At 41.4% G+C, this 23,566-nt stretch overlaps 1 protein-coding gene across 1 annotated transcript; it reads right to left on the bottom strand.

Moving 5' to 3' along the window:
- Positions 1–258: 258 nt before the first annotated feature.
- Positions 259–21,294, bottom strand: LOC111238854 (exocyst complex component 3-like protein). Its single transcript, XM_022768562.1, has 15 exons — positions 21,059–21,294; positions 16,097–16,272; positions 15,711–15,930; positions 13,894–14,106; positions 10,898–11,097; positions 10,583–10,801; positions 10,270–10,340; positions 9,519–9,636; positions 9,247–9,372; positions 8,728–8,828; positions 8,496–8,612; positions 7,182–7,452; positions 4,540–4,695; positions 2,701–2,834; positions 259–2,497 (listed from the first exon to the last, which is right to left on the bottom strand). The coding sequence occupies exons 1-15, from the start codon at positions 21,099–21,101 to the stop codon at positions 2,311–2,313; spliced, it is 2,352 nt and encodes a 783-aa protein (XP_022624283.1). The 5' UTR covers positions 21,102–21,294; the 3' UTR covers positions 259–2,310.
- Between the last annotated feature and the right edge of the window lie 2,272 nt (positions 21,295–23,566).

Here is a 23,566-nt window from a genome sequence, read left to right as displayed (position 1 = left end):
TATACAACAACATATAATAATAATAATAATGATGATGAAAGTTTACTTTAAGCATTTATGTAAGCATTTATTTACCGGAGCGAGATGATGTTGGCATTGAACCAGAACAAGCAAAATACCCTTTGAAAAACCAGTAGGAAACACTCTTCAAAAGGAAATGGTTGAACAATTACATAAATACAATAAATACATTAAAAATTATATTATAAACACCCAATATAAACAACACAAGATACATTAAAAACAAAAAAAAAGAAATAAGAAAATAAAAGAAAATACATAAAGACAGGCAGGACAGGTCCTCACTGAAAACACACCATATGTTATAACTCATACAATCACCTTCATCTGTTACATGCTACAGTGCATCACTCTGTGGACTGCATTCTCCTCCATTTGTACACGATGCTGTGACCATAGTTTGACATTCATTGATTAAACCAGAAATTAACACAATGATGTTTTTTATTTTGATTTCATTTTAAACATCTCTATCTGAAATACATTTACAATGAGTCTGAGGCTCAACATGAAACAGACAGTGCATCATATACATAAATCCATGAGCCAATTTAAAATCCCATAGTTTGTCTCTTCAGTAGGAAGTTATCAGAGGCTTTGGACTTACTTACATTCATTGATCAGATCTCGCGGGCCACAGGAGTAGACACTTCTCTCTGTGTGACTGTCTGGTTAAAAGTTTCTCATCTGTTGGCCAGGAGTCCCAGGTGTCACAAGGTCCTGATTAAAGATCTCTAACACAAAATAGTGTGTTACATGATGGCTGGGTGTAACTAAACAGTCTGTTCCCGCAGAAGATAGCTCCAGTTTTCTGTATCGAAGTCTCTGTTACAGCCTCACTTGGTCTGGTATGACCAGTAGCTTGTGATGGCTAATGTTAGCAAACTTGAGATACAGTAGATATTGCTGTGTAAACGGAGTCAGTTTGGTAACTTTGACTCTTCTCTACTTGCGCTACTGTTAAATCATATTTTAGCATTTACATATGTACATATTTCATAATGATGACAATCTACAACAGGTGACAGAACTGGAAAGCATTTGGCTGTGACCCCCCCTACACAATCATATGTGTGTCTTCAGAAAACAATGAAGCATATTTTAATCACATAATTTGTCCTTGTGGCCACAGCAGCAGCTGTTCAGCAAGTTCCATAACGTCACCTTAAAGCTGCACCATCCATTTGATAGCATCACAAACCCAGCAAATTTGTGGATATTTTTTTATCCCATTATGTCAAGATAACAGCTCTTTATCCTGAGATAATGAACTGTGTTATCCCGAGTTAACGGGATATTATCAGGAGAAAATGATTTAGACTGAACATCATACACTAAGTCGCAGTAACACTCCTCCTCAGCAACAGTCCATAGTAACCTGTTAGCTGACGAGGACTGATCTGAAAATGATCAGTCCAGTGATTTTCTGCCCTTGATTGAAATATTCTCTAATGCATTGATCAATGTGTCATCCTGACATTTTCACCTTACAGCACTACAAGTTTCCATGTGCATACTGGCTTGGCACATCTGAGCTCTGATTAACAAAGTATTATAATGAGAAAACAAGCTTTGTTATCTCCAGTTAACGGGGTAATTATCTCATTATCTCGAGACATGAAAGAATTGTTTTCTCTGATAATATCTCGTTGCCTCGAGATAATGAGCTTTGTTATCTTGAGATAACAAAAAAATATTTGCGAGTATGGCTTTTCTCAGCTTCTGTACTAATGTCATGAATGAGAAGTTGCTTCCTGCAGCTTTAAATCCATAGCACAAATCGCTGAGACACTTGACAACAATTTGATGAAGATGAGATGATGATATCGTTGTACTGATAATATTTTTAAGGCATTAAAACAGCCCATGTTACCAAATCAGTGGCTCATAGATTCAGAAAAAAAGAGTTTCTGAAATAACTGAAGTTGGACCTGAACCAGCGTGGACCTGCTCAAATCCCTGGTAAACTGTAGGCGAAGGAAATGAATATGATTCACTAACAAATAATGTTAAGGAGATCTTGAGCAAGACCCTGAACTCTCAACCTGCTTCAGACTGTAATGGTGGTCATGGGAAGCTCCCTGTATGAATGATGTGTGTAACACTGTGAGTATAAAGCAAGGAGGTGCTGAGGAAGAAACAAGGAGCTGAGTCGGTGCTCCCTGGATAAATGATGATTGGCAGAACTGTATTTTTTAGTGTAACGATGAGCTAAGAGGAGCTAGCTCAATGATCCATCTCAGAATGAGATCCACACTGTTGTCAATGTCAAAGTTTTAGTTCTTGTAGTCATGCACACTTGGCCGTGGGCAGACAGAAGGCCATGGTGGATGGAGGCACCAGGATGTCAGTGAAGATGGGCCGATATCCTGCTGGCAGAGGAGGGGCGCTCTGCTCCAGCAAGTCCAGCACAGCCCCTCTGATGTCCCTGGAGACATCACCACGGACGTCCAGCAGGACAGACACGTGCTCTTCACTGAGGGAAGAGAAAAACATGTAGGTGTGATCAGTTTTTATCAACAATGTTTATGCCTGTTACTTTATGCATATTTTATCCTCATTTTGACATGAAATAACATTCCCATGACTGAAACCAAACACTGTTAACGTTAGCTAATTCTATACCAACTATGATTTAAAAACTACAAAACAAGCCGGGCAGACTGAAAGTCAGATTACCTGATATCAGGGTATTTGGCTGCGAGTCCTGACACTTCCAAAGTGAGCATGCTGGGGTCTTTGAGTCGGATGAAGTCAGCCAGGACGGGTAGTAAGGCTAAAGGGTTCACCTCAGGTACTGACCCATCACCCTCCTACAGAGACACACAGTTACACACCTGATTATGAGATTGTGAAAGCTGATTCAAACACCAGTATTTTTGATTGAATTGAGGCACCATTGGCTACTGGAAATGTTTCACATTTTAATTCACACAAATCATTGTTAAATCTTGTATTTCCTTCATGTTGGCTTTAGACCCTCTCTGGCACTGTAAACTCCACCTTACTTGGATTGGGTGACATCCAAAATGTAATATCTTGATACAGTGCAGGACAAATATTGTGACGATATCATCAAACATTGGCCCCAATTACCACTGTGAAAAATATCTAAAATATCCAAGTGTAAAAAAACTCATAATTTTGTCATAGAATCAATTAGGGTATACCTTACAGGCTGTTAATGATGTAGTAATTATGTAGTAATGTGAAGAATTTTCCAAGCAATAACAGTCAGGTAATATCAGTATAATGACAAGTTGTAGTAGTAGAATTTCTGGGAGTTACTGTCAAATATTAGGTAATCACTGAGTAACACTGAAGCAGAATAAAGAGGGTTGGTTGGTAATAATATGTGTAAAGTTTCAACATGAGCAGAGTAATAGGAAGAACATGGTAACAAGAACTTTGGCTGTAATTATTTTTCCATGGCCTGTAAAGTGTAACCTGCACAGAAACACATTTGGATGACATTTTCAAAATAGAAGAAAATTCATTCACTGACTAAAAGCTCTGCTTCAAAGTAAGAGTCCTCCATGGAAATGTAGTGGAGTCAAAAGCACAATATTTGTATAAAAAAAAAAAAAAAAAATCAAAGTACAGATACTGGAAACATATACTTAAGTACAGTACTAAAGTAATCTTGTTACTGTCCACCCCTGCAGGTAGCTACCTCTGTATGTCTGAGAAACAACACACACTACAAAGGCACTTTAAAGGCAGTGGTAACGTAATTATGGGTTAACTACAGTGACATTTTCAGCAGTCGCCACATCGACTGTTGTGAACAACTGTTGCCATGGCTACCACTCCTCTTGGCTTATTGGAAGGTCAGACTGTGGAAATTAGAAATACATTAGGTTTATTACACTGAAAGTATTTGGCTGAGCGGAGGAAACTGCTGCTGTGTTTATTTTGGTTATGTTGACATGCTGATGGCTCAAATATGAGACTTGGTATCACCTGCTAACAGCCTGTCTTCACACTGCAATAAGGGATATTAATGCTATAGATATTAATGGTAGCCTATACAGAGAAGACCCCCCTTGTCTTACCCTATATATGGGCTATACTACTTACTGTAACACTTCCCATATAATTACCAACCAACCCTCTTTATTCTGCTTCAATATACTCTGTAATTACCCAGTATTTTACAGTAATTCCCAGTAATTCTACTACTACAACTTGGCATTATTCTGATACTTGACTGGGCAATTTCTTCACATTACTACATAATTAACAGTCTTTAAATTAAAGGGGTTACCTCAATTAGTTTCAGGACTTCCCACAGTCTATGTAGTTTTGATTAGTTCGACAGAATCAATTAAACCACATCACACCCATCATGAGGGAGATGAATCAGACACTGATTCCATATTTCACATCAGACACAAACACCATACAACACTACAAAGGGCTGGGATGTATTCATGATAAACATTTCTGAATCGTGACAGCTTGAGTTAATGTAAGGTGCTGGTGATGGTGATGGTGTTTTACATTAACAACGCTCACCAGGCCATGCAAGATCTCTCTGAACAGCTGGTCATCCTGAACCATCTGCTGAGCGAGCTGCCTCCTCTCCTCTGCGCTGCGACACACCAACCTCTTCTGCATCAGAGCCCTGACGTACTCCACCACCATCAGCCACTGGGCCTCCTCCTGCAGACGCTACAGGCACACAGGCATATGACTCAGCAGGCATATGGACCATCCATACAAGGTTTAACCAATGAGAGAGTTACAGCAAGAAGGACCTGTGAACCGCTGTACGGCTTAAATAGGAGTCAGACTATTACTGTATGCACTGTGTGTGTTTGGTGGGTATATCAGGGGGGTGAGTAGATTCTTTCATGAGTTAGGCGGTTAATAACCTACTTTATGGTTTTGTTGATATATTTAAGTTGTCATGACAACCATCATCCTGTCATTTTAATACCCAGTACAGTTGATAGACTGCTGTGAAGCAGTGTGAGGGAGCTGTAAGCCTCAATAAACAGGTGCACACATCCTACACCCACGTTCCCAAACACACACTACACTCAGACAGTCAGACATCTAAGATTAGATATTTGTTTAGTGATTCTTGGTAATGTATTTATTAAAGATAGATCCTGTTAAGTCGATGGAGGCGCGCCCATGAGAGTGCTGTTGACCAGGGCCTAGTGTGTTCAATTAGCCTTGTTGGGGCAAACCAAGTGGACTGAGGAGAGGGGGGCAGATTGGGAAGGAGATGGGTTATGTTTGGTTTGTTTGTTTGTTTTGTTTGGGGTTAGTAAAGGTCGTCTGAGTAAAATGTAAATATCATATACTTTTTTGAAAGAACCGTGTCAAGGTAAATTGTACCTAATACATTTACTTCTTGTAATCCTTGTTATAGACACCACCCTTTTTATGCCTCCACGTCAGTGACAGCCAGAGGCATATTGGTTTGGGATTGTCCGTCTATCAGTCCCATTCTGGTGGACATGATATCTCAGTAACACCTGGACAGAACTTCTTCAAATTAGGCACAAGTCCACTCTGACTCAAGGACAAACTGATTAGATTTTGGTGGTGAAAGGTCAGTGTGACCTTTACAAAACACTTTTTATCCATTACTCAAGACTTCACACAGCAATTATGACAAAATTGTATGACTCTGGGTGAACAGGGATGTAACCTGAAAGTGAGTGGAGGAGGCAGACAACCACGAGGAGGTGATTCTAGTTTGTATTGGAAGTGGTTAATGTTGGGGCCTTTATACTCTGGGTGTATAACTGCACCAAACTGGCAAATCAGTATTATAATTGTCTGATATGATGGCTATGTTACAGCAGCTTGACTGATTATACAGTATGTGTGTTGTAAATCTTTGATCTTTAAAAAAAAACCCACTGAAACAATCCAATATCAGCTTAAATATACGCTTCATGTAGAATACACAGGGTTCAGCAATTTATCTTTCTGTGAAAACAATAATTTCCTTTGGCACTACATTTTTTCAACCGCTGAACTACCATATTCCTACACACATGAGCACCTTCAGAGCGCACTGTATTACACTGCAGCTGCAGGTCAGCTGAGTGAATTAGAAAGAGGTGTAATACAGTGCAATTGCTGAACCGCTGAAAATATTCTACATGTAGCTGCATTTCAACGGATATTGGATCGTTTTGGTGGCCGTTTTTAAAAGTGTCTCAAACACAGTCTTTCTGGTGGCCCTGTGCACGGCAACACATCACTCTGCCCCTCTGCCGGTGCTCCTGCTCAAACAGGTGCTACTGCAGGTACTATACCGACTATGCATGACTACCTCACACAACACCATGTCAAATAACCCACACTATCCCTTTAAAGGACAAGGACCAAGCTACATTGCAAACCCCCTTATTAACTATAGACCTCTGAGAACACTGAGATCATCTACTGCTGGTGTATTGAAGGTCCCAGTAACAGCTGTAGAAGAAATGGGGATACAGCCTTTTGTCAGTTACGGCCCAAAGCTGTGGAACACACGATCTGTAGATTTTAGAGAAGAAGAATAAGCAGCTCACTGAGTGTTTTTAAAAGAAAGATAAAAACTTGTCTCTTCACCTCTTCAGCCTTTAACCAGCTCTGACATTCTGCACTTGACTCCACACTCATACACTGCTTTGTAAGCATTGATGTCTTACTGATTTTATGCTTTCTATGTTATCATTTATCATTTTTTCGCAATTATCTATTTATTTTATTTAATATTTATATTTTAATATTATTCCATCTCATTTTACATTAATGTTTTTCATGATTTTCATTTTACATCAGCCTTTTAACATGTTTTTATCTTCATTTTATGTCTTTTCATGTGAAGCACTTTGTGCTACATTTTTTGTATGAAAGGTGCAACACAAATAAATTTTCATTATTATTGTTAGATGTGATTGTTTAAAGATAAAGAGGAGATATATTCTACCCACATTTAAACACACACATCACGCTGGTTATGAGAAAATACAGCTGAACTGCATTTAAACTGGGCTTTAATTTGTTTTTGGTCACAGAATCCTTCAGTTTCTCTCACAGAGTTTTATCAAACTTTCAGTTTTGCTTCCAGAACAGCTCGACCCCAAAGAAACAGTTAAGCTAAACTACAATATGCAAAGTGGTGATGGAAACAGAAGCAGAGCAGTGACCTGTCTGCAGGGTGGCCGAACGCGGCCATACAGCTCCAGGTGACGCTCCAGGACGTGGCAGAGTTTGGGTGTGGGGTCTCCCTGGACCAGCCAGGGTCGGGTCAGCAGACCTGGTAGAAAAGGCTGAAGGTCCAGCAGCAGCTGATCCATCACCAGGCGACACGCCCGTCTCACCGCCCGGTCCAGAGCTGCCAGTGGGTTGGGAGGAGTCCGAGAGAACTGGCCTGCCGACCGGGACGACTGCTGCTGCTGCAGGCTCTCTGTGGACTTCCTGCGTCATACACAACAGGACACAGAATGTTCTATGAACCTGCAGAGATTATAACTATGGCCTGTGCATGATTTTTTTTTGATTGTGATTTAATTTTGTTTTTATCTGGGTTATTCTTAAAATAGATTTTTCCTTTCATTATGGGAGGAACACGAGATAAACAGCACTGGCTTGAGTGAATAGATCATTAGAGCAAGTAACAAATGAACGAGATGAGAACCTTGCTACAAGAGCAAGAATTTATATTTTTCTCTTTGATTAGATGGAGAGAGCAGGTTTACTCAGAGTCTTTGCCAAATACATGAGGTGAGTGAACGAGCGAGTGGTGAGTGTCAACTTTACCAGGATGCTTAACACACACCAAGTGCCTGAAGTATTAAAGTGAGAAAAAAAAATCAGAAAATGGGTGTGAAGCTCATCTCCTCTTACTTCCTGATTGAGAAATGTGGATCAGGCCTTGAGCCCCGCCCACCACCTGCTGTCTCCAGGTGGACAGGTGAAGGAGCAGAGAGTATGAAGATGGTTAGAGGAGGAAACATCAGAGAGACTCAGCCACATGTTTGAGCCTCAGTCAGACCCAGACTCAGATGAGGAGTCTGAGACCAGAACCAGAGACTAGCAGACGGATCAGAACGGTTAGCACAGTTAGCATCTTTTATTTGTTTATGTTGTTTGTTAGCTTGTAACTGGCAGTGGCTGACACAGTGTTAGCGGCTGTGCTAATGCTAACTCTCTCTCTGTGTACTGACAAGGTTTCAGGTGTATTAAGCCCCGCCCCCCGTCCCCACAAGTTGACAGGATTGGTTCCTTAGGTTTGTGATGTATGAAACTCTGGCTGTCTGAATCTGTGTTTATGAGACTGTCATTGGTTCACTGCAGTTCAAGGTGGAAACACTCAGTCATGGTGTTGATGATTATTTCTCTCATCACATGTCTGTATTATATAAAAACATCACGTGGATGTTAACGAGGTTAAACACTGGATTTTTACTGGAGGGGTCTTTAAGCTTTGAAAACATTCCACAAACATTCTGTAGTCTTACTTGAGGATGATGCAGTTGCTGATGGAGGCCAGCAAATAGTGGAGGTAGAACTTGTTTTTGTTGCTGCTCAGATCCCTGCGATGCTCCTTCCCAAATTCCACCAGAGCTTCTCGAAACCTGGAGGTAAAGATGTGAACAGATTGCAGGTAAATGAAAGGTAAACTGTCTGAAGCAGCTGAGAAGTAAACAGGAGGCAGGTAGTGACAAGCAAAACATGCACGAACACACACACCTGTTCAAAAGGTTCTCCATCTCATACAGTCCCATCTGTATAGTCTGATCTCGTAGGGATTCTCCGATCATCAGAGCCACCCGGGCGTTCTCCTCCAGCATCTGTCACAGTCCCACAAATAAAACAAGCCCACACAAAACGTGAAGTGTGATACGAGCCGTCTCAGGCGTTGGCCTCTGTGCTGCTGAAAAGTGTTTACAGAGCTGGAAGTCAGTTTAAAAAGGAGAAGCAGGGAGACAGCTTTCAAATTCAATTTGAAGAAGCAATAAGCACATGATGTCATTACAAACTGTGTCTCTAGGGGGCGGAGAGGGATGAAGACCATTACTGTGATTAAATGAGATTAGATGAGATGAAATTCACATCAGTTTCACTTTTTTGGTCAAGTTGATGAGGTTCTTGTGTGTTAAAGCCACTTTAAAACACCTAAAACAAATGTTAGGGCCACATTCTGCCTGCAGACACCCTGTGTGTCTGTATGTGGTTGTACTTTAGTGGATTGTATAGCATATTGTGTACCTGCGTGATGATAGTAGGCAGGCTGGTTTGGTAGAAACCTTCATGGTCTGTATCGGGTTCCTGGTCTCTCTGCCAGTCCTGCAGCTCCACCTGTAGAGCTTTGTGCATCCACTCTGATACGCTCTTCTTTAACAGCAACAACACGGAAACACACATTGAATTGACTGGAATGACACCAAACTTGAAACCTACATACTAAGGCTGAAACACAGGGACCCTGTTTTCAGGTCACAGTTTGTCAAATCTTGACCAAAGGCTTGTGGCGGACTCACCCGCACACTCTGCACATATTTGATCTGCAGCTGCTCCAGTCCCTCGGTGGAGATGAGAGGTCCCAGCTCTTCTTTTTCCATGTTAGCCACCAGCTCTGGATGACCCATCATGTCTGGGCTGCCAAAACAAGAGTGTCACTTTATGGTTAACAATGTCCAACTGGTTTATTGACATCCCAACATCGCAAAAATCTCAAATCTGAATATACTGTATATGTATATATATAAAACATGGTATCACATCATTTCCTTTTGATAGTTTTTAGAAGGCTCAAAGACGTAAGAATATTCTTTATTTCTCAAGAACAACGTCAAGATTTAAGAGAAAAACTAAAAAAATTAAAAAATCTATTTTGTGGGACAGAATTTTTTTCTCTTTTCTATCTTGTGAAACACTGAAACTAAATTTGAGAGAAGTTCACAATACACAAGCAGCTGTGACAGAGGACACTGTTTGTATTTTTCTTTCAGTTTCTGCTTCATTAGATGTTAATTAGGGGAAAGTGTGTATCAAAGGTAATCAGCTGCATTTGAAAATAAAGGTAATCAGCTGTATCCTATCCCTATCCTAGGCAGCCAAAGTGAAGGATGTGCACTTGCACAAATCAGAAGTTGTTCATTTGTTTACATTTGTTCAATCTCTAAAGTAACCTCAAGACATAATTGACATTTTTGTTAATGTGTAAAGAAACACATACAGACAGAAAGACAAAGACGAAAACACAGAATCTATGCGGGTCGTCGACCTCACCTGTTGTAGATGTGCAGCACCCAGTTGAGCACAGCAAATGTTTCACCACTCTCCAGGTCCCAGCTGCTAACCTAGGCCACAAATATCTCTTACATGTGTGTGGTGAGGTCATCCCCAGTTTCAAAATAAACATTTTAAATATAATTAGCTTAGTGCATATTTAACTTTTCTATGTAAGCCATGATAATGCATAGCAAAAACCCATGAGAGAAATAAAGCTCTATTAGTCCCTGTTATTGTTTAGACAGATCTGTAGTCTACAAGGTGAGGAGAGACATCAAGGCTAAAGGTTTATTTCCCTCACATCTCTCACCTGTGCCAGGTGAGCTTGTAAACAGCGATGGCTGGCCCTCAGGTAGGCTCCTGTTAGCCGATAGTGTGGTGGGACACAGTGCTCCAGCAGGTGGCGTACAGTGCCCAGGTCTGCCATGGTGGCGTGCTGGAGAGCAGAGAGGTGACCTGCCAGACCCGGACCACGCGTGTGAAGGTAGGAAACACTACGAAACCGTGCAGAAACCGCCTCCTCCAGTACCTGAGAGGCAGGAGATGTGAGAGAGGACAGACAGTCAGACATTTACGAGGACAAACTGAATGAAAGCTGAGGTGTTATGGATCAGCTGGTGCTGACCTGGAAGAAGCATGCTCTCCAGCAGCGAGGTCGTCCAGGGGGCAGGGGCCTGCTGTTGCTCCCGGTCCCACCTCTCTCCTCCAGCAGAGCTTGGTCCAGGGCTTCCTCCCGCTCCACTATCCTTACCGCCGATACAAATGGTGTAGGGTTTTGTCGTGCCAGAGCCAGAGCACTGCTCACCACCGCCCACAGCTCCTTACCTGCAGCGACATGATGGATGTTGAGGATGTGATACCACACTCATCCAGGGACTGACATCCGTATCACTCTGCCACTGCTCTTATCAGCATCAAACGTAATCTAATGTTGTTGTTTTTCTTTTTTTCCCCTGATGTTGACCACAGAGTACTAGGGTCATGGATGAGAAAAAAAATGAGGAGGAAGATTTTTTTTTTTTCATCAAGAACTTCGAGAAAAAAAGTCGAAATGTTGAGAATAAAGTCAAACTGACTCAGAAGAGGAAGATTTATTTATTTATTTTGCATTTCAAGAATAAAGAATAAAGTCAACTCCCTCTGTCATTTTTCATGGCTCTGTGAGCGCGCAGCCGCTCCAGGCATCCTCCCAAGTGCGCAGTGTACGTGATGAAGTAGTCTGCTGTTACTTTGGGGTCGTTGTTGTTCTGTAGGTCTCCATCCACACTACATAGTGACTTAGCCCACCTATACAACCATTGATAGCAATGCCGTACGACTTTAGCTTATCGTTGGGACCTTTGTTGCAGTAATGCCTGCATCTGAGCTCCACACCTTCAGCATCAAACAACTTGATCAGTTGTCTTACTGTGTCTTGCGATACAACATATCCCCTCTGAATTGCACGCAGGTGTAACCAACAGTATCCTTGCATTTGTCCATTACCCGCTATTTCAGTTTGCATGAATGCGGCCACCTCTTCCAAGCTTGTGTGGTTTTTCCTTCTGAACAGATGCAGTTTTCAACACAATCTCTTCAAAGTCCTAACGCTGACAACTGCACTGTGTTTATGAGCCAAAAGACAGAAAAATTCTTTGTTGCTAAAGTCGATTCTGAAGTAAAATTTCATCAGTTCATCTATAAGCATGTTATAGAGGCAGTCATAGGCGCTGTTTGATATCGTCTCAAGAGGTCAACTTTAAATTCGAAATGTCATCTTCATTCTCAACATTTCGACTTTTTTTCTCAAAGTACATGATGAAAAAAATCTTCCTCCACCCATTTTTTTTTCTCTTTCATGGCCCTAATACTCCTTCGTAGAATTTCAGGCCCACTTCTGTTGGTTTCTCACATCCCACCATTTACCCACCATCCAACCATTTTTTATATTAACAAAGGATCAAATGACTGTGTGTGACACGTCACTTGTAGTTACAAGCCTGGATGATTATGCTCCAATCCTGAAGTTATATATTTTAAAAAAAAATATTTTTTAGCCATAAACCCACTGTATGCTTTCTTTTCTGAGTGATGCGAGGCCAGGCCAACCACAGGTAACGTACTGTAGCCTAATACTTTAGCTTGGTAAATGCGGACAGGTACAGTGCCAGTGTGCATCAAGGCCAACCGGGAGAGCTTGCGTGGTGCAAGACCATTGAGAAGACATCAGGGAGGTGGGTGATCAGGCAGCTGGGGCAGCAACAGGGGAAGATTGCATCTACAAATTATTGTACTTTGCCTGGGCAGCAGCTATGGAGACAAAGTCATCAAGCAGCTTTGAATTTTTTTCAGAGCTCTGACTCCAGATGGTTTATATCATCTTTTAATGGTGAGTAAGCAGGTTTGCAATCCACACACACACAGCCACAATAACAGCTGGTTTTCAGTCCAAGTGTAACTCATACTGTAAGACTGCATGAGTGATAGAAGAATGGCTTTAAAAGCTGGAGAGGGTCATTGGAGAGGCCAAACAACAACACTAGTAAGAGTCCATAGGGATTGAATATAAATATAGCAGACTTCAGGTAAACACTCAGAGAAACCAAATCCATCCTCCTTGGATGGTGGGTCCAGGTGGGCGGAGCTTGAGTCATGGCTGAGGGCAATGACTGCTTTGTTGTGACATCACAAAGTCCTGACAGCTGGTTTTAAGGCTCAGTTTCTGAATACAGGCTGTGTGCATTTCTCTGTGGACTGAGGCTTTGATACTTTCACAGTATTAATATAGAACCTGGACCTGATCTATAATCAAACAACACATGCACAGCTACCATTATACTATATGGGACCTTTAACTTTTATCCAAGCTTGTTGGTATCTCAATATCTAAGCAGAGGGCGAGTCTGAATTTGATCTAACAATTTTGATTTGGAGGTGAAGATTATTATATATCACAATAAAAGCTACATTAGAGAAGCTTCAAGGAACAATGTTCCATCTAAACCGAGAAACTGATGACCAGTGTTATATGTGATGATCATATAGTATAATTTATCACATTGACCAAACAATAATATAATAATCTTTGATTGTTGTTCTCAGAAGAGGACCAGTGCCAGCTGTCAAACGTGTTTAATGTTGTCTTAACACAAACAGCTGCACATGAACCATAACCAGATTGAAATCACAGAATGTCTCATCCAAAGTCAGGAAAACCACCACTGACCATTCAGTGCCAGCTCTCAGTGCTTGCTAGTCAATACTTGAAGCTGCAGAAACAATTTGGTTGGTACAAAAAGAACTGAGAATTCATACCAAGCGTCAGTCCTTAGAAATGAGGTTGGAAAGGAAAGATGTGTCTGTTTGGGGGAGTTACTGTTTCCATAATGTTGCTTTCCATTTACAAGATTTTTTATATCTATTTTATATCTATATTCTGTCTATACAGTGTGTTTTGTATGTGGTAGATCATTCCCGTATTCTAATAACGCATGTTTTGTGAGTGTAACGCATCAAACAAAGATATGGGTCACAAAACTACAACATACAGAAAATACTGCTGCCATATACAAGGTGTGTTTGGTATGTTGTGTTTCTGAATTAATTAAATTGAATTAAACTGATATGACTGAGTAAACATACCCAGCGCGTCCACCAGCTGTCCCACGCCAGAGAAATATTTGGCCACCAGCTCCTGGTCTTCAGTGCTGAGTGCACTTCCTGTCGTCCCCGGAGCCCCGTGGAGCTGCCACAGGATGTCGTCCTGCCAGCGCTCCAGATCCATCAGCCGGGCGTGGGCCTCCAGGAGCCGCCGGGACTCCACCAGACGCTCAGTCTCCAACACCATGCTACGCACTGCAAAGGGCAAGGTCAGGGAGGAGGGAGGGACAACTTTCATTCCGCAAACTGTCAACAATTTATGCAACCTCTTGCTGCCACTTGAGCCTGTTCAAGAGGGAAGTTAAACATTTTAGTTTCCAGTGAGAAATGCTGCATATTACAACATAACTAGTTGTGGGAGTCGAAATGTTTCTAAGAGGATGAAAGTCCCTGTTCTTTTTTCTTGTTCTATACAGAACCAGAAATCAGATTAACAACAGACTCACCTGTATAGTAGATGTAAACCCATCTGAACACATTAAACTGCACTTTTCTTGGACCACGATTATAAAACGTTAAAATTCAGATGCTTGTTAGTGGAGACACTTGCAGGGCGTTAGCTATTATCCATACAGACATTTACAGATGGTGGACACAAGTCTGGCAATTTAAAGTAAGAATTTCAAACATCCCTGTTTCATTATCTTTGGCGGGTGATTTTGTGGGTGAGTCAGACACTCAGTTCATCAAACTGTAAAATTCAAGGACTTGCTCACCTGCACAGTAGACCGACCTGACCTCAACACCCATTATTATGTATCTTCACGTTGTTAAATCATAATTGTTATGTAAAATAATAATGTATATTATATTATTATAACATGCTTAGAACTATTATATAAATAATACATACTATTCTGTCATAACATCACTGCACGATAATCACATTAGTAGTCTACAGTATTTTATATTATATCTTATTATATTTTATATCATATTAGAATATTTTCTGTCGATTTATTTATCTATTTTTTTATCACATTGACAGGATATCATCTAAATCTTTATTATTATTATTATTATTATTATTATTTTATTTTATAAATATTCTTTTCATTTGTACGTCTCTATCACTGTTTATTGTTTTTGTTTTCATTTACATGTCTGTCCAATAAATGTACCCTTCATGTCACACAACAGGACTGACTAAATCACGTGAATGAACCTGACCTGTGACCACGCTGAGGGAAAGCACTTTCTCGTCCATCTATTCTTGATGCTAAGACAGCCAAGGTTTCAGGAGTCTCATTTTATATGTCTGTGCACTAACTTTGAATTTAAAGCAACATGTTCTCTGAGGTTTCCGATGTGCAGGACACCCTCGATAAATGTAAGAAAGCCTTAGGAAAGGAACGGAAAAGAAAATGCAAGGACCTGTATATAATTTCATCAGGGGGTCACAGGCTTAATCACGATTGTTTTGCCTTATTTGACGGTAGACAGTGACTTGAAAGACACTCATTTAGACACAGATAAATTGCACAAATTCACAAACTCATTGCTTACCAGACTTGAATCAGTAGTTGAGCATTATAAGCTTCACATTTACTGCAGGGCTGATGTATTGTATTATATTGCCAGTACAGTTGGTTCAGGAGGTTCTATAATCACTCTCTCACGGTACAGTCGGAGTAGGGCAAACGCAACAACAGGGCATCACTACTAGAAACAGAAATCAATAAGACTGAAACAGCTTCTTTTCCTTGTAAGTCCCTGATTTCATCCAAGTCAAACAAATATGCTGAACCTGATTAAACTGATTCATTATGAATGAGCGTGTCCACAGAGCAGCGTCTCACCAGAGTAAAGTCGTGGCAGGTTGCTGACAGCAGCGAGGAGCTGACAGTGGTTGACTGACACTTCTCTCAGCCTCTCCAGAGACTTCACCCCCTCTGCGTTTTGACTGGATTCCAGTCCTGCTTTCTTCAAAGCGTGTGACACGTCTTTCAGCTCAGACCTGGCCTCCTGGAGCTGTTCCAGACCCCAGCCTACCCCCTCCAGGTATGACTGGACCATGGACTGGAGGGAAATTATTGATAACCAGAAATACAGTAGTAATGATTCAGTGATTCAAGTGCATGGTTGCCATCGTGTGGTGCATTTATGAGATCATTTAATAAAGTATGATCTTACTGTGTCATTTATTTGTCTTTATGCATGTCTGTGTGTGTCCCCATGCTGTCACCTTGAGTCTGGTGTGTATGGAAGCAGTCCTCTGGCTCTCTCTCTTCTTGTACTGGCTCAGTCGCTCCAGATGTTCGGGCCGACAGAAAACACCTGACGCCCACTTCAAGGCGGCACCACGGGCCAAACACTCGGCCCTCTCCACCTCCGGCCAGACCTCAGCCACCGGCACAGTGTCTGTCAGCAAGAGAGGAGAGGCAGAGTCAGGGAAATGTCTAGAATCAATCCTGCAGCATGATGTTCACAGAAGGATTTTAAAAATGTAATCCTTTCAACAACTACTGTGTTATGTTACAGACAAAATAAAGAGAGACATTTTGTCAAAAGAAACCAAACTAATAACACAGATTTAATTTCACATTTCAAATCTCTTGGAGGTTGAGCTCCTATGGAGAACGTATAGAGATTTGTACATCATAACAGCATCATTTTTCTCATGAATATGTTTTCATTTGCTGCCATTGTCATTTTTAATACTAAGAACTGCCAAAGTTGGGTATTTTCAAGTCCTAAGCATTGGGGTTTTAAAGGTCCCATACAGTCTAAAGGTAGATGTCCATGTGTTGTTTGATTATAGATCAGGTCTAGGTTCTATATTAATACTGTGAAAGTATCAAAGCCTCAGTCCACAGAGAAATGCACACAGCCTGTATTCAGAAACTGAGCCTTAAAATGAGCTGTCAGGACTTTTGACTGGAATTTTGTGATGTCACAATTGCTTTTATTGGATCACTCAGAAAACAGTCAGCTAATCAGAAGAGAGGCTCAGAGCCTCCTCTCTTCTGATTGGCTCACTGACTTGTTGTTAATGGAGCTCAAGAGACAAGCCTGAGAGAGGAGATGTAAAACTACACTGAGATGGTTTCTGGTTCTTAAAACTACAAATACATCTTCTTATGGATCGACACTTCAAATAAAACACAGAAGAAGAGGGAAATATGGAGCTTTAAAGTGTTAGAACCATAGTTTTTGTGGCTGAGTATTGTTACAATGAAGCGCATCAGAAAAATCAAGGAATAAGGCTATTATGAGATTGATGAAGTCTGATTATAAAAAATCATTTGTCATTTTGTTATGTTGATCAGCTTGCTAGCCTAGCCAACCCTTTACATTCACAGTCATTCCACTGCTGATGGCTCTCTACAGTCTAAGTCTAGTCACTGTAATGTCTTTCTCTGAGTTATGTTTTCACCAAAGCTCCTTTCTACACTCAGGTCTGCCACTCAGCTGAATCTATTACACATTTATGGTTTTTGATTAGGTTGGAGACCCAACGCACTGTGAGGATTTTCATATTAGCATTCTCCACTTAGTTCAAAAGCAAATGTTTTTCTATCATGCACGGCTGGAAAAGTAATATCATAGTAGCATCTCATAGCACCCAGACCGTAGTCTTAAGTTCTTATCAAGATTTGGATCATGCAATCACACAGTCGAGACACGCGTTTGCTGTTTTTTGTGGCATTTTTCTCGACCAATTCAAGTTTTCCTCCGACACTATTCTGCAGGGGCACTGTCACTGCATCCTGGGCTCAGTGCTGCCCAAGACTATAGAGATTGGTTTAAAGAAATGCAAACCAGTCAGAATGTTTTCTTCCCTATAGCAGATGGTGCAGCCAAACTCTGAACAGCAGAACTCACACTCAGACTCATTTAACTTGACTAGTCTGATCAGACCCAATCCAACCAACATATGCCACGTGGGCTTATAGTTCTCATTGACTATCGAGGCTTTCTGTCAAACAAATAGTGAACCCCTAACTATGATGCACATGTCAATACACACAACAGTTCCTGTCCAGACATGTTTTAAACTGTGTAAAATTCCTCTACTATGATTCATATTTAGTTGAACATGGTTTTCACACATAAAAGCTGAAGCTCATCTCCTCTTACTTCCTGTTTGAGAAACGTGGATCAGGCCTTGGGCCCCGCCCACCACCTGCTGTCTCCAGGTGGACAGGTGAAAGAGCAGAGAGTATCAAGATGGTTAGAGGAGGAAACATCAGAGAGACTCAGCCACATGTTTGAGCCTCAGTCAGACCCAGACTCAGATGAGGAGTCTGAGACCAGAACCAGAGACTAGCAGATGGATCAGAACGGTTAGCGCAGTTAGCATCTTTTATTTGTTTATGTTGTTTGTTAGCTTGTAACTGGCAGTGGCTGACACAGTGTTAGTGGTTGTGCTAATGCTAACTCTCTCTCTTTCTCTATACTGACAAGGTTTCAGGTTTATTTAGCCCCGCCCCCTGTCCCCACAAGTTGACAGGATTGGTTCCTTAGGTTTGTGACGTATGAAACTCGGGCTGTCTGAATCTGTGTTTATGAGACTGTCATTGGTTCACTGCAGTTCAAGGTGGAAACACTCAGTCATGGTGTTGATGATCATTTCTCTCATCATATGTCTGTATTATATAAAAACATCATATGGATGTTAACAAGGTTAAACACTGGATTTTCATCAGAGGGTCTTTAAGCTTTGAATGATTTTCAGAATCTTGAATTATACAACAAGAAAAATCACCTGTACCTTGCACCCAATTCCTAATGACAGAAAAGCGTGAAGTGGCCTGATTATCAGCCAAATGAGGTTTAACTTCCTCAGCCAGCATCATTATTTCTGTCTCTACAGCAGCTCTCTGCTCCCTGCTGACAAGATTTCTGTAATTATGGATTGCATTATTGTTTCTCATCTACCAGTTCAAGACAAATAGTACAACCTTATTTTGTTATTGCTCTCAGCTCTCCCATGATTTCACTGCTCACCGTCGAGCTACCAACCATATCACCCGTTGAAAGAGATGATACAGTCTGTATCTCTGCGTCCTAATGGAGAGGATATTTTTTACAGCAGCCAGCTGGTCAGGTAAGCAGGATATCATTTCTCATCTGTTAGTCAGCTGGACAGGCAGCAGAGCAGCCATCAGAGTCACATGACCACGCTTCCATTTGAATTACACGTCTTAATTGGTCTTAACTGGATAATGTACTGGCTAGTGAGTCAGCAGACAGTAATGTGCTGTGCTGGGTCACCAGCATAAAGCAATCTCTCTGTGACTTTAAGGTTAAAAATGCAAGGAATGAGTTGGGATTAAAATATCTAACAGTCACAGACGAGGCATTTAGCACAAAAAGTAAAGATTCTGTGAGTGAGAGGTCCTCGTAAGTGTAGTGATTCACGATTCTCTCTCTCTCTCTCTTTCTCTCTCTCTCTCTCGCTCTCTCTCTGTAGGTCGTTGGACATCTCAATTACACAAACAGGACAGTCTCTGTCTCAGGAGGTTATGGGACACTCTGCTTTCTCTTACCAAGACTAAATATGAAACATTGTCATCAGCAACTCTGCAGAACAATATACCACAGAGCTCACATTCTCTCAAAGTGATGAGTGTCGTGTAAGCGGAGGACAGCAGAGCAGTCATTCACTGATGACCTCACTATAACTCTGCTGCTGTGATGGTGGGCTGGTATAGAAACCAGCAGACTCTCTGGTCATGATGATGCAGAATTACAGCCACTCTGATAGACATACTTCTATCTTATATTATGCAAATATTCAGTGACAATAAGGGGCATTCCAATAACAATACATCTCAATTCATGGTCATGAGGAACACAAAAGATTCTATCAAGTTGCACCATGGGAAGTGTAGGATTCATGGTTTTTGGAACTTCATCCATACAAGACCCTAAAAGTCAGGGGCCGGTTGCACAAAACACCTTAGGTTAAGATTTTTCTTAAAGTTTCTTTAAAATAAAAAGAGTTTCACAAAACACCTTTAAGTTTTCTCCTTAAGGTTTCCTTAAACTGTTCACTGAAGTATTTAAGCTTTTCTCCTTTTCTTGGTCTTACACTTCAGCAGTCACTTAAACTCAGTTAAACTGCTGCACAAAAGAACAAAGTTCTCCGTGGTGAAGTTCCCATCAAAACAACAGGATTCCCAAAAGTGATAACAGGTATCAGTAGGTGCTAATGGCAGCAAACAAACAGTCTCCATGGAAACAGTAGAATTTTACCCCTGAAAATTCTCTTTTACTACTGGAAACTTTTTTCCTTAACTGAGAAAAGAGATTCTGTGCAACACCCTTAAGTAACTCCCTCAGCTTATGAGAAATTAAACCTTAAGTGTCGTACTTAAGTAGAAACCTTAGGTGTTTTGTGCAACTGGCCCCTGGATATCTCAGCCTCTGTTGCTTCTGTTAATCCACCAACTTTGTGGAAGTCAGACACTGAATTAAAAAGCTGATCATTCTCTAAAAACAGAAGTACTTACAGTTTTCTTCACCGTCATCAGGGGGGAGAACTCATTCACATTTTTCACATTTTAAGTTCATTCTTGGCCCTGAAACCAGCAAAAGTCTCATCACGAGGTCCATTTAGAAAGTGTTGTGAAGCTTTCAATCACATCACGTGATCTTCATCATCAGTTGTCATGGAATATTAGACTTTCAAATGTATTTATTTTTTTCTCAGAAGCAGTACAACAAGGCAAACAGTATCTGATGATGAAGATCATGCAATAACAACTAAATGAACTTTGCGGGACATTGTTTTTGGACCACCAGGGGACACTAAAACTTTATATCCAAGCTGATGAACCTGCAGCTTTTAAAAATTCACTTCATGTTTTTGTTTTTATGAAACACTCTTTGTTTCTGTGTTGAGGGACCTTCATCACACAGGGGTGGATGGCACTGACATCCAAATGTTAACTATAAAATAAAAGCCAGTGCTGCTCAACAAATCAATACATGACTCTCATCCTGACTCCGGAATGATGGATATTGAAGAGTTCATTCATTTCTCTCGTAGAGAAGCAGCACAGTCATGCACAGCTTTGTTTTGTCTCTATCAGCTCAGAGACTTTAGAAGAAGAAGTGGGTGTTAGCCAAACAGCAATGCTTTCAACAGACAAAGTGTGTGTGTATGTGTGTGTGTCTGTGTGTGTGTGTGTCCCATTACCTCCTGGTTTGTCACCACCATTCTTCTGATCTCCTGCTGACATTGAAGTTCAGTTTTCAGCCGTCCATCCACCGGACAAGTCTCCTTTTCCCTGAGGGTCGGCACTGAGGGTGCCCGGGGTGCGACGCTGACTGAGGAGGGTGAGGAAGACCAGATGAGATGGAGGACAAGAAAAAGAAGGAGGAGGAGAAGAAAGGGTGGAGGAGAGAAGGCACAAATCCATTCTACTGACGGCTTTCCTCTTTTCCCTCACACACACTCTCTCACCCAGACACATCCTCTGCTGAGAGGCCAGCAGGAAAGGGAGGGAGCTGGGGGGGTGGGGGTGGAGGGGAGGGAAGAGAATAATGCTGGAGGGTGGAGAGGTGGGAGGTGGAGGGGAGAAGGGGGCAGGGACAGGGAGGGTACAAGGAGATGTGATGCGTTCAGGGGCCTGTTGAGAAGATGGTAAATAACATTTACCTCAGCTTTCTGATTCCAGTTTAACTTAAAGCTTCAACAAAACAATCCCATACTCAAGGTCTACTTACTAGCTTTTTCCAAAGATTTCAGCCACATAGTCTTCATCTGAGGAAAAAATTGTTATGGATGCAATATTTACAGCTGCTTACTGAGCTTGCAGATCCATCTCCATGACAACTGAGCAAACTCCAGCCCACTCATGAAGACCATGTGGTATGCTTGAAAGTTAGAAAGTGGACCTTGAGTTGGGATTATTTTGTCAAACTGCTATTTCCAAAGTTAAATAAGAGCTTTCATGCATATCCACATGGAGCTTTTTGATTCTTTTAGGAAGGGCGACATTATTAATGTAGGTGTGGTAACCATGAGATCACTGCTAGAAGCATTTAGCTTAGCTTAGCACGAAGACTGGAAACAAGGGCAAACAAGTAGCCTCGCTCTGTCCGAGGGTATCAGCCTATACCACCAGCTCCACAGCTCACTTATCAACATGCTCTACCTGGTATGTTTCATTTGTACAAAAACTGAAGTGTAAAAACAAAATGTTTGACATATTGCCAAGTGTACTGATTGCATCAAAAGAACTCAAACACATGCACTACATTAAAATTGTTGAATCTGAAGTAATAATGATTCGTTTTTGTCCCATGGGACAATCCAGATGGTGGCAGAAGGAGTGAGGGGGGTGGGGGGAGTCGGGGCTAAGTGGACCTGATGTTCCACAAAACCTTTTGGGAGATTGAGAGTCTCCTTGACTGGTAAAGGGAAACCAACTAAACGCAGTTACAGGAAGAAACAATGTATAATGCATAAGTCATTAGGCTACAAACCACTGTAAAGATGGGAACACAAAGGAGCCAAGAACTAATGGAGTCAGTGACTATTATTCTTTCATCATGAGGCACTTTACAGGTGTCTCAGACCATTTCAGCCAGACATCAGCATCAGGTCTTAGGACTTACACCAAGGTCTCCTACTGCACTGAAGCCTCACTGTTGTCCCTCAGTTGTAAGTCGCATTGGATAAAGGCATCTGCCAAATGAGGAAATGTTTATTTAATGTGAATCAGTTATGATTCACATAACTTCCTGCAACACCAGGTAGGTGTAAACTTTGTGGCTCTGTTGTTGATGCTGAATAAAATGTGTTGAATCGTTTCCCTGAAACAAAAACAGACTGTGTCATTGACTCTCTGATCCTCTGCAGCTGTTTGACCACTGCTGGCTGCTACCACTGAAGGAACGTTGTTTATTTGCGATCCATGTTGAGTCCTCTGACCCCACCACCCTGTTTACGCCTCCGAGCTTCCCGGACCTCTTCACAACACAGCGAGGAGCATACCAAGTGGCCCTGGAGCTGCAGCCAGCTCAAACACGCTATCTGAGGAAACACAGCACCATCATCATCTTTCAGTCCTGCACTTCACATTCTCTCATGCAAGTTTAAGACTTGTGCGTGGGAGTTATCTTTGAATAACAAACAAAATGTGAACTGGGGACAAACTGTGAAAGAACTGACTTTGAGAACGGTAGTGTAGCTTGTGTTTTACTTATTTAAAAAAAAAAAAAAAAAAAAGCCAAGCTGAGTACTTCCTTAATCTCAAAATAGTGATGCATAAAGAAGATGTACGGAAACGGAGAAAGGCCATGCTCACATACTTTTTTTATCCCTGTTATCTCAAGATAACAAAACTCGTTATCCTGAGATAATGAGATATTATCAGGAGAAAGCGGTTTTGACTGAGCCTCATACACTAAGTCACAAGTGACATGCAGATAATCTGTATCTCTCATGCATGCATCATTCGGTAACCATGGAGACAGTGTGATTTCTGCCTGAGTTAGCCCTTGATTGAAATATCCTCTGATGTGTTGATCAATGCGTCGTCCTGACATTTTCAGTATCTGTCTGACGATCATCCTGTCAAAGCGACTGTTTGCTTGTCGTGCTAGCAAGGCCACGCTCCTCAGCATCACTTCTTGTATCTTTGCCACACAGGAACAGTTTTTCCTCCAGGGTGGTGTACGGAAGAGAGCAGCGGTTGAC

Source organism: Seriola dumerili, unplaced genomic scaffold (genome assembly GCF_002260705.1).
Source record: "Seriola dumerili isolate Sdu_G_001 unplaced genomic scaffold, Sdu_1.0 BDQW01001690.1, whole genome shotgun sequence".
Lineage (NCBI taxonomy): Eukaryota > Metazoa > Chordata > Actinopteri > Carangiformes > Carangidae > Seriola > Seriola dumerili.
Note: the sequence above shows the minus strand (reverse complement) of the source record. Positions and strands in the feature narration are given on the sequence as shown.

What these genes read in the sequence shown, in the direction of transcription:
- LOC111238854 (XM_022768562.1), bottom strand. Translation starts at nt 21,101, where the DNA reads ATGTCAGCAGGAGATCAGAAGAATGGTGGTGACAAACCAGGAG. An exon ending in TTCGGCCACCCTGCAGACAG is followed by an intron (nt 4,696 to 7,181) that starts GTCACTGCTCTG and finishes GTGTGCCTGTAG; the next exon opens with CGTCTGCAGGAGGAGGCCCA. An exon ending in GCCAAATACCCTGATATCAG is followed by an intron (nt 2,498 to 2,700) that starts GTAATCTGACTT and finishes CTCTTCCCTCAG; the next exon opens with TGAAGAGCACGTGTCTGTCC.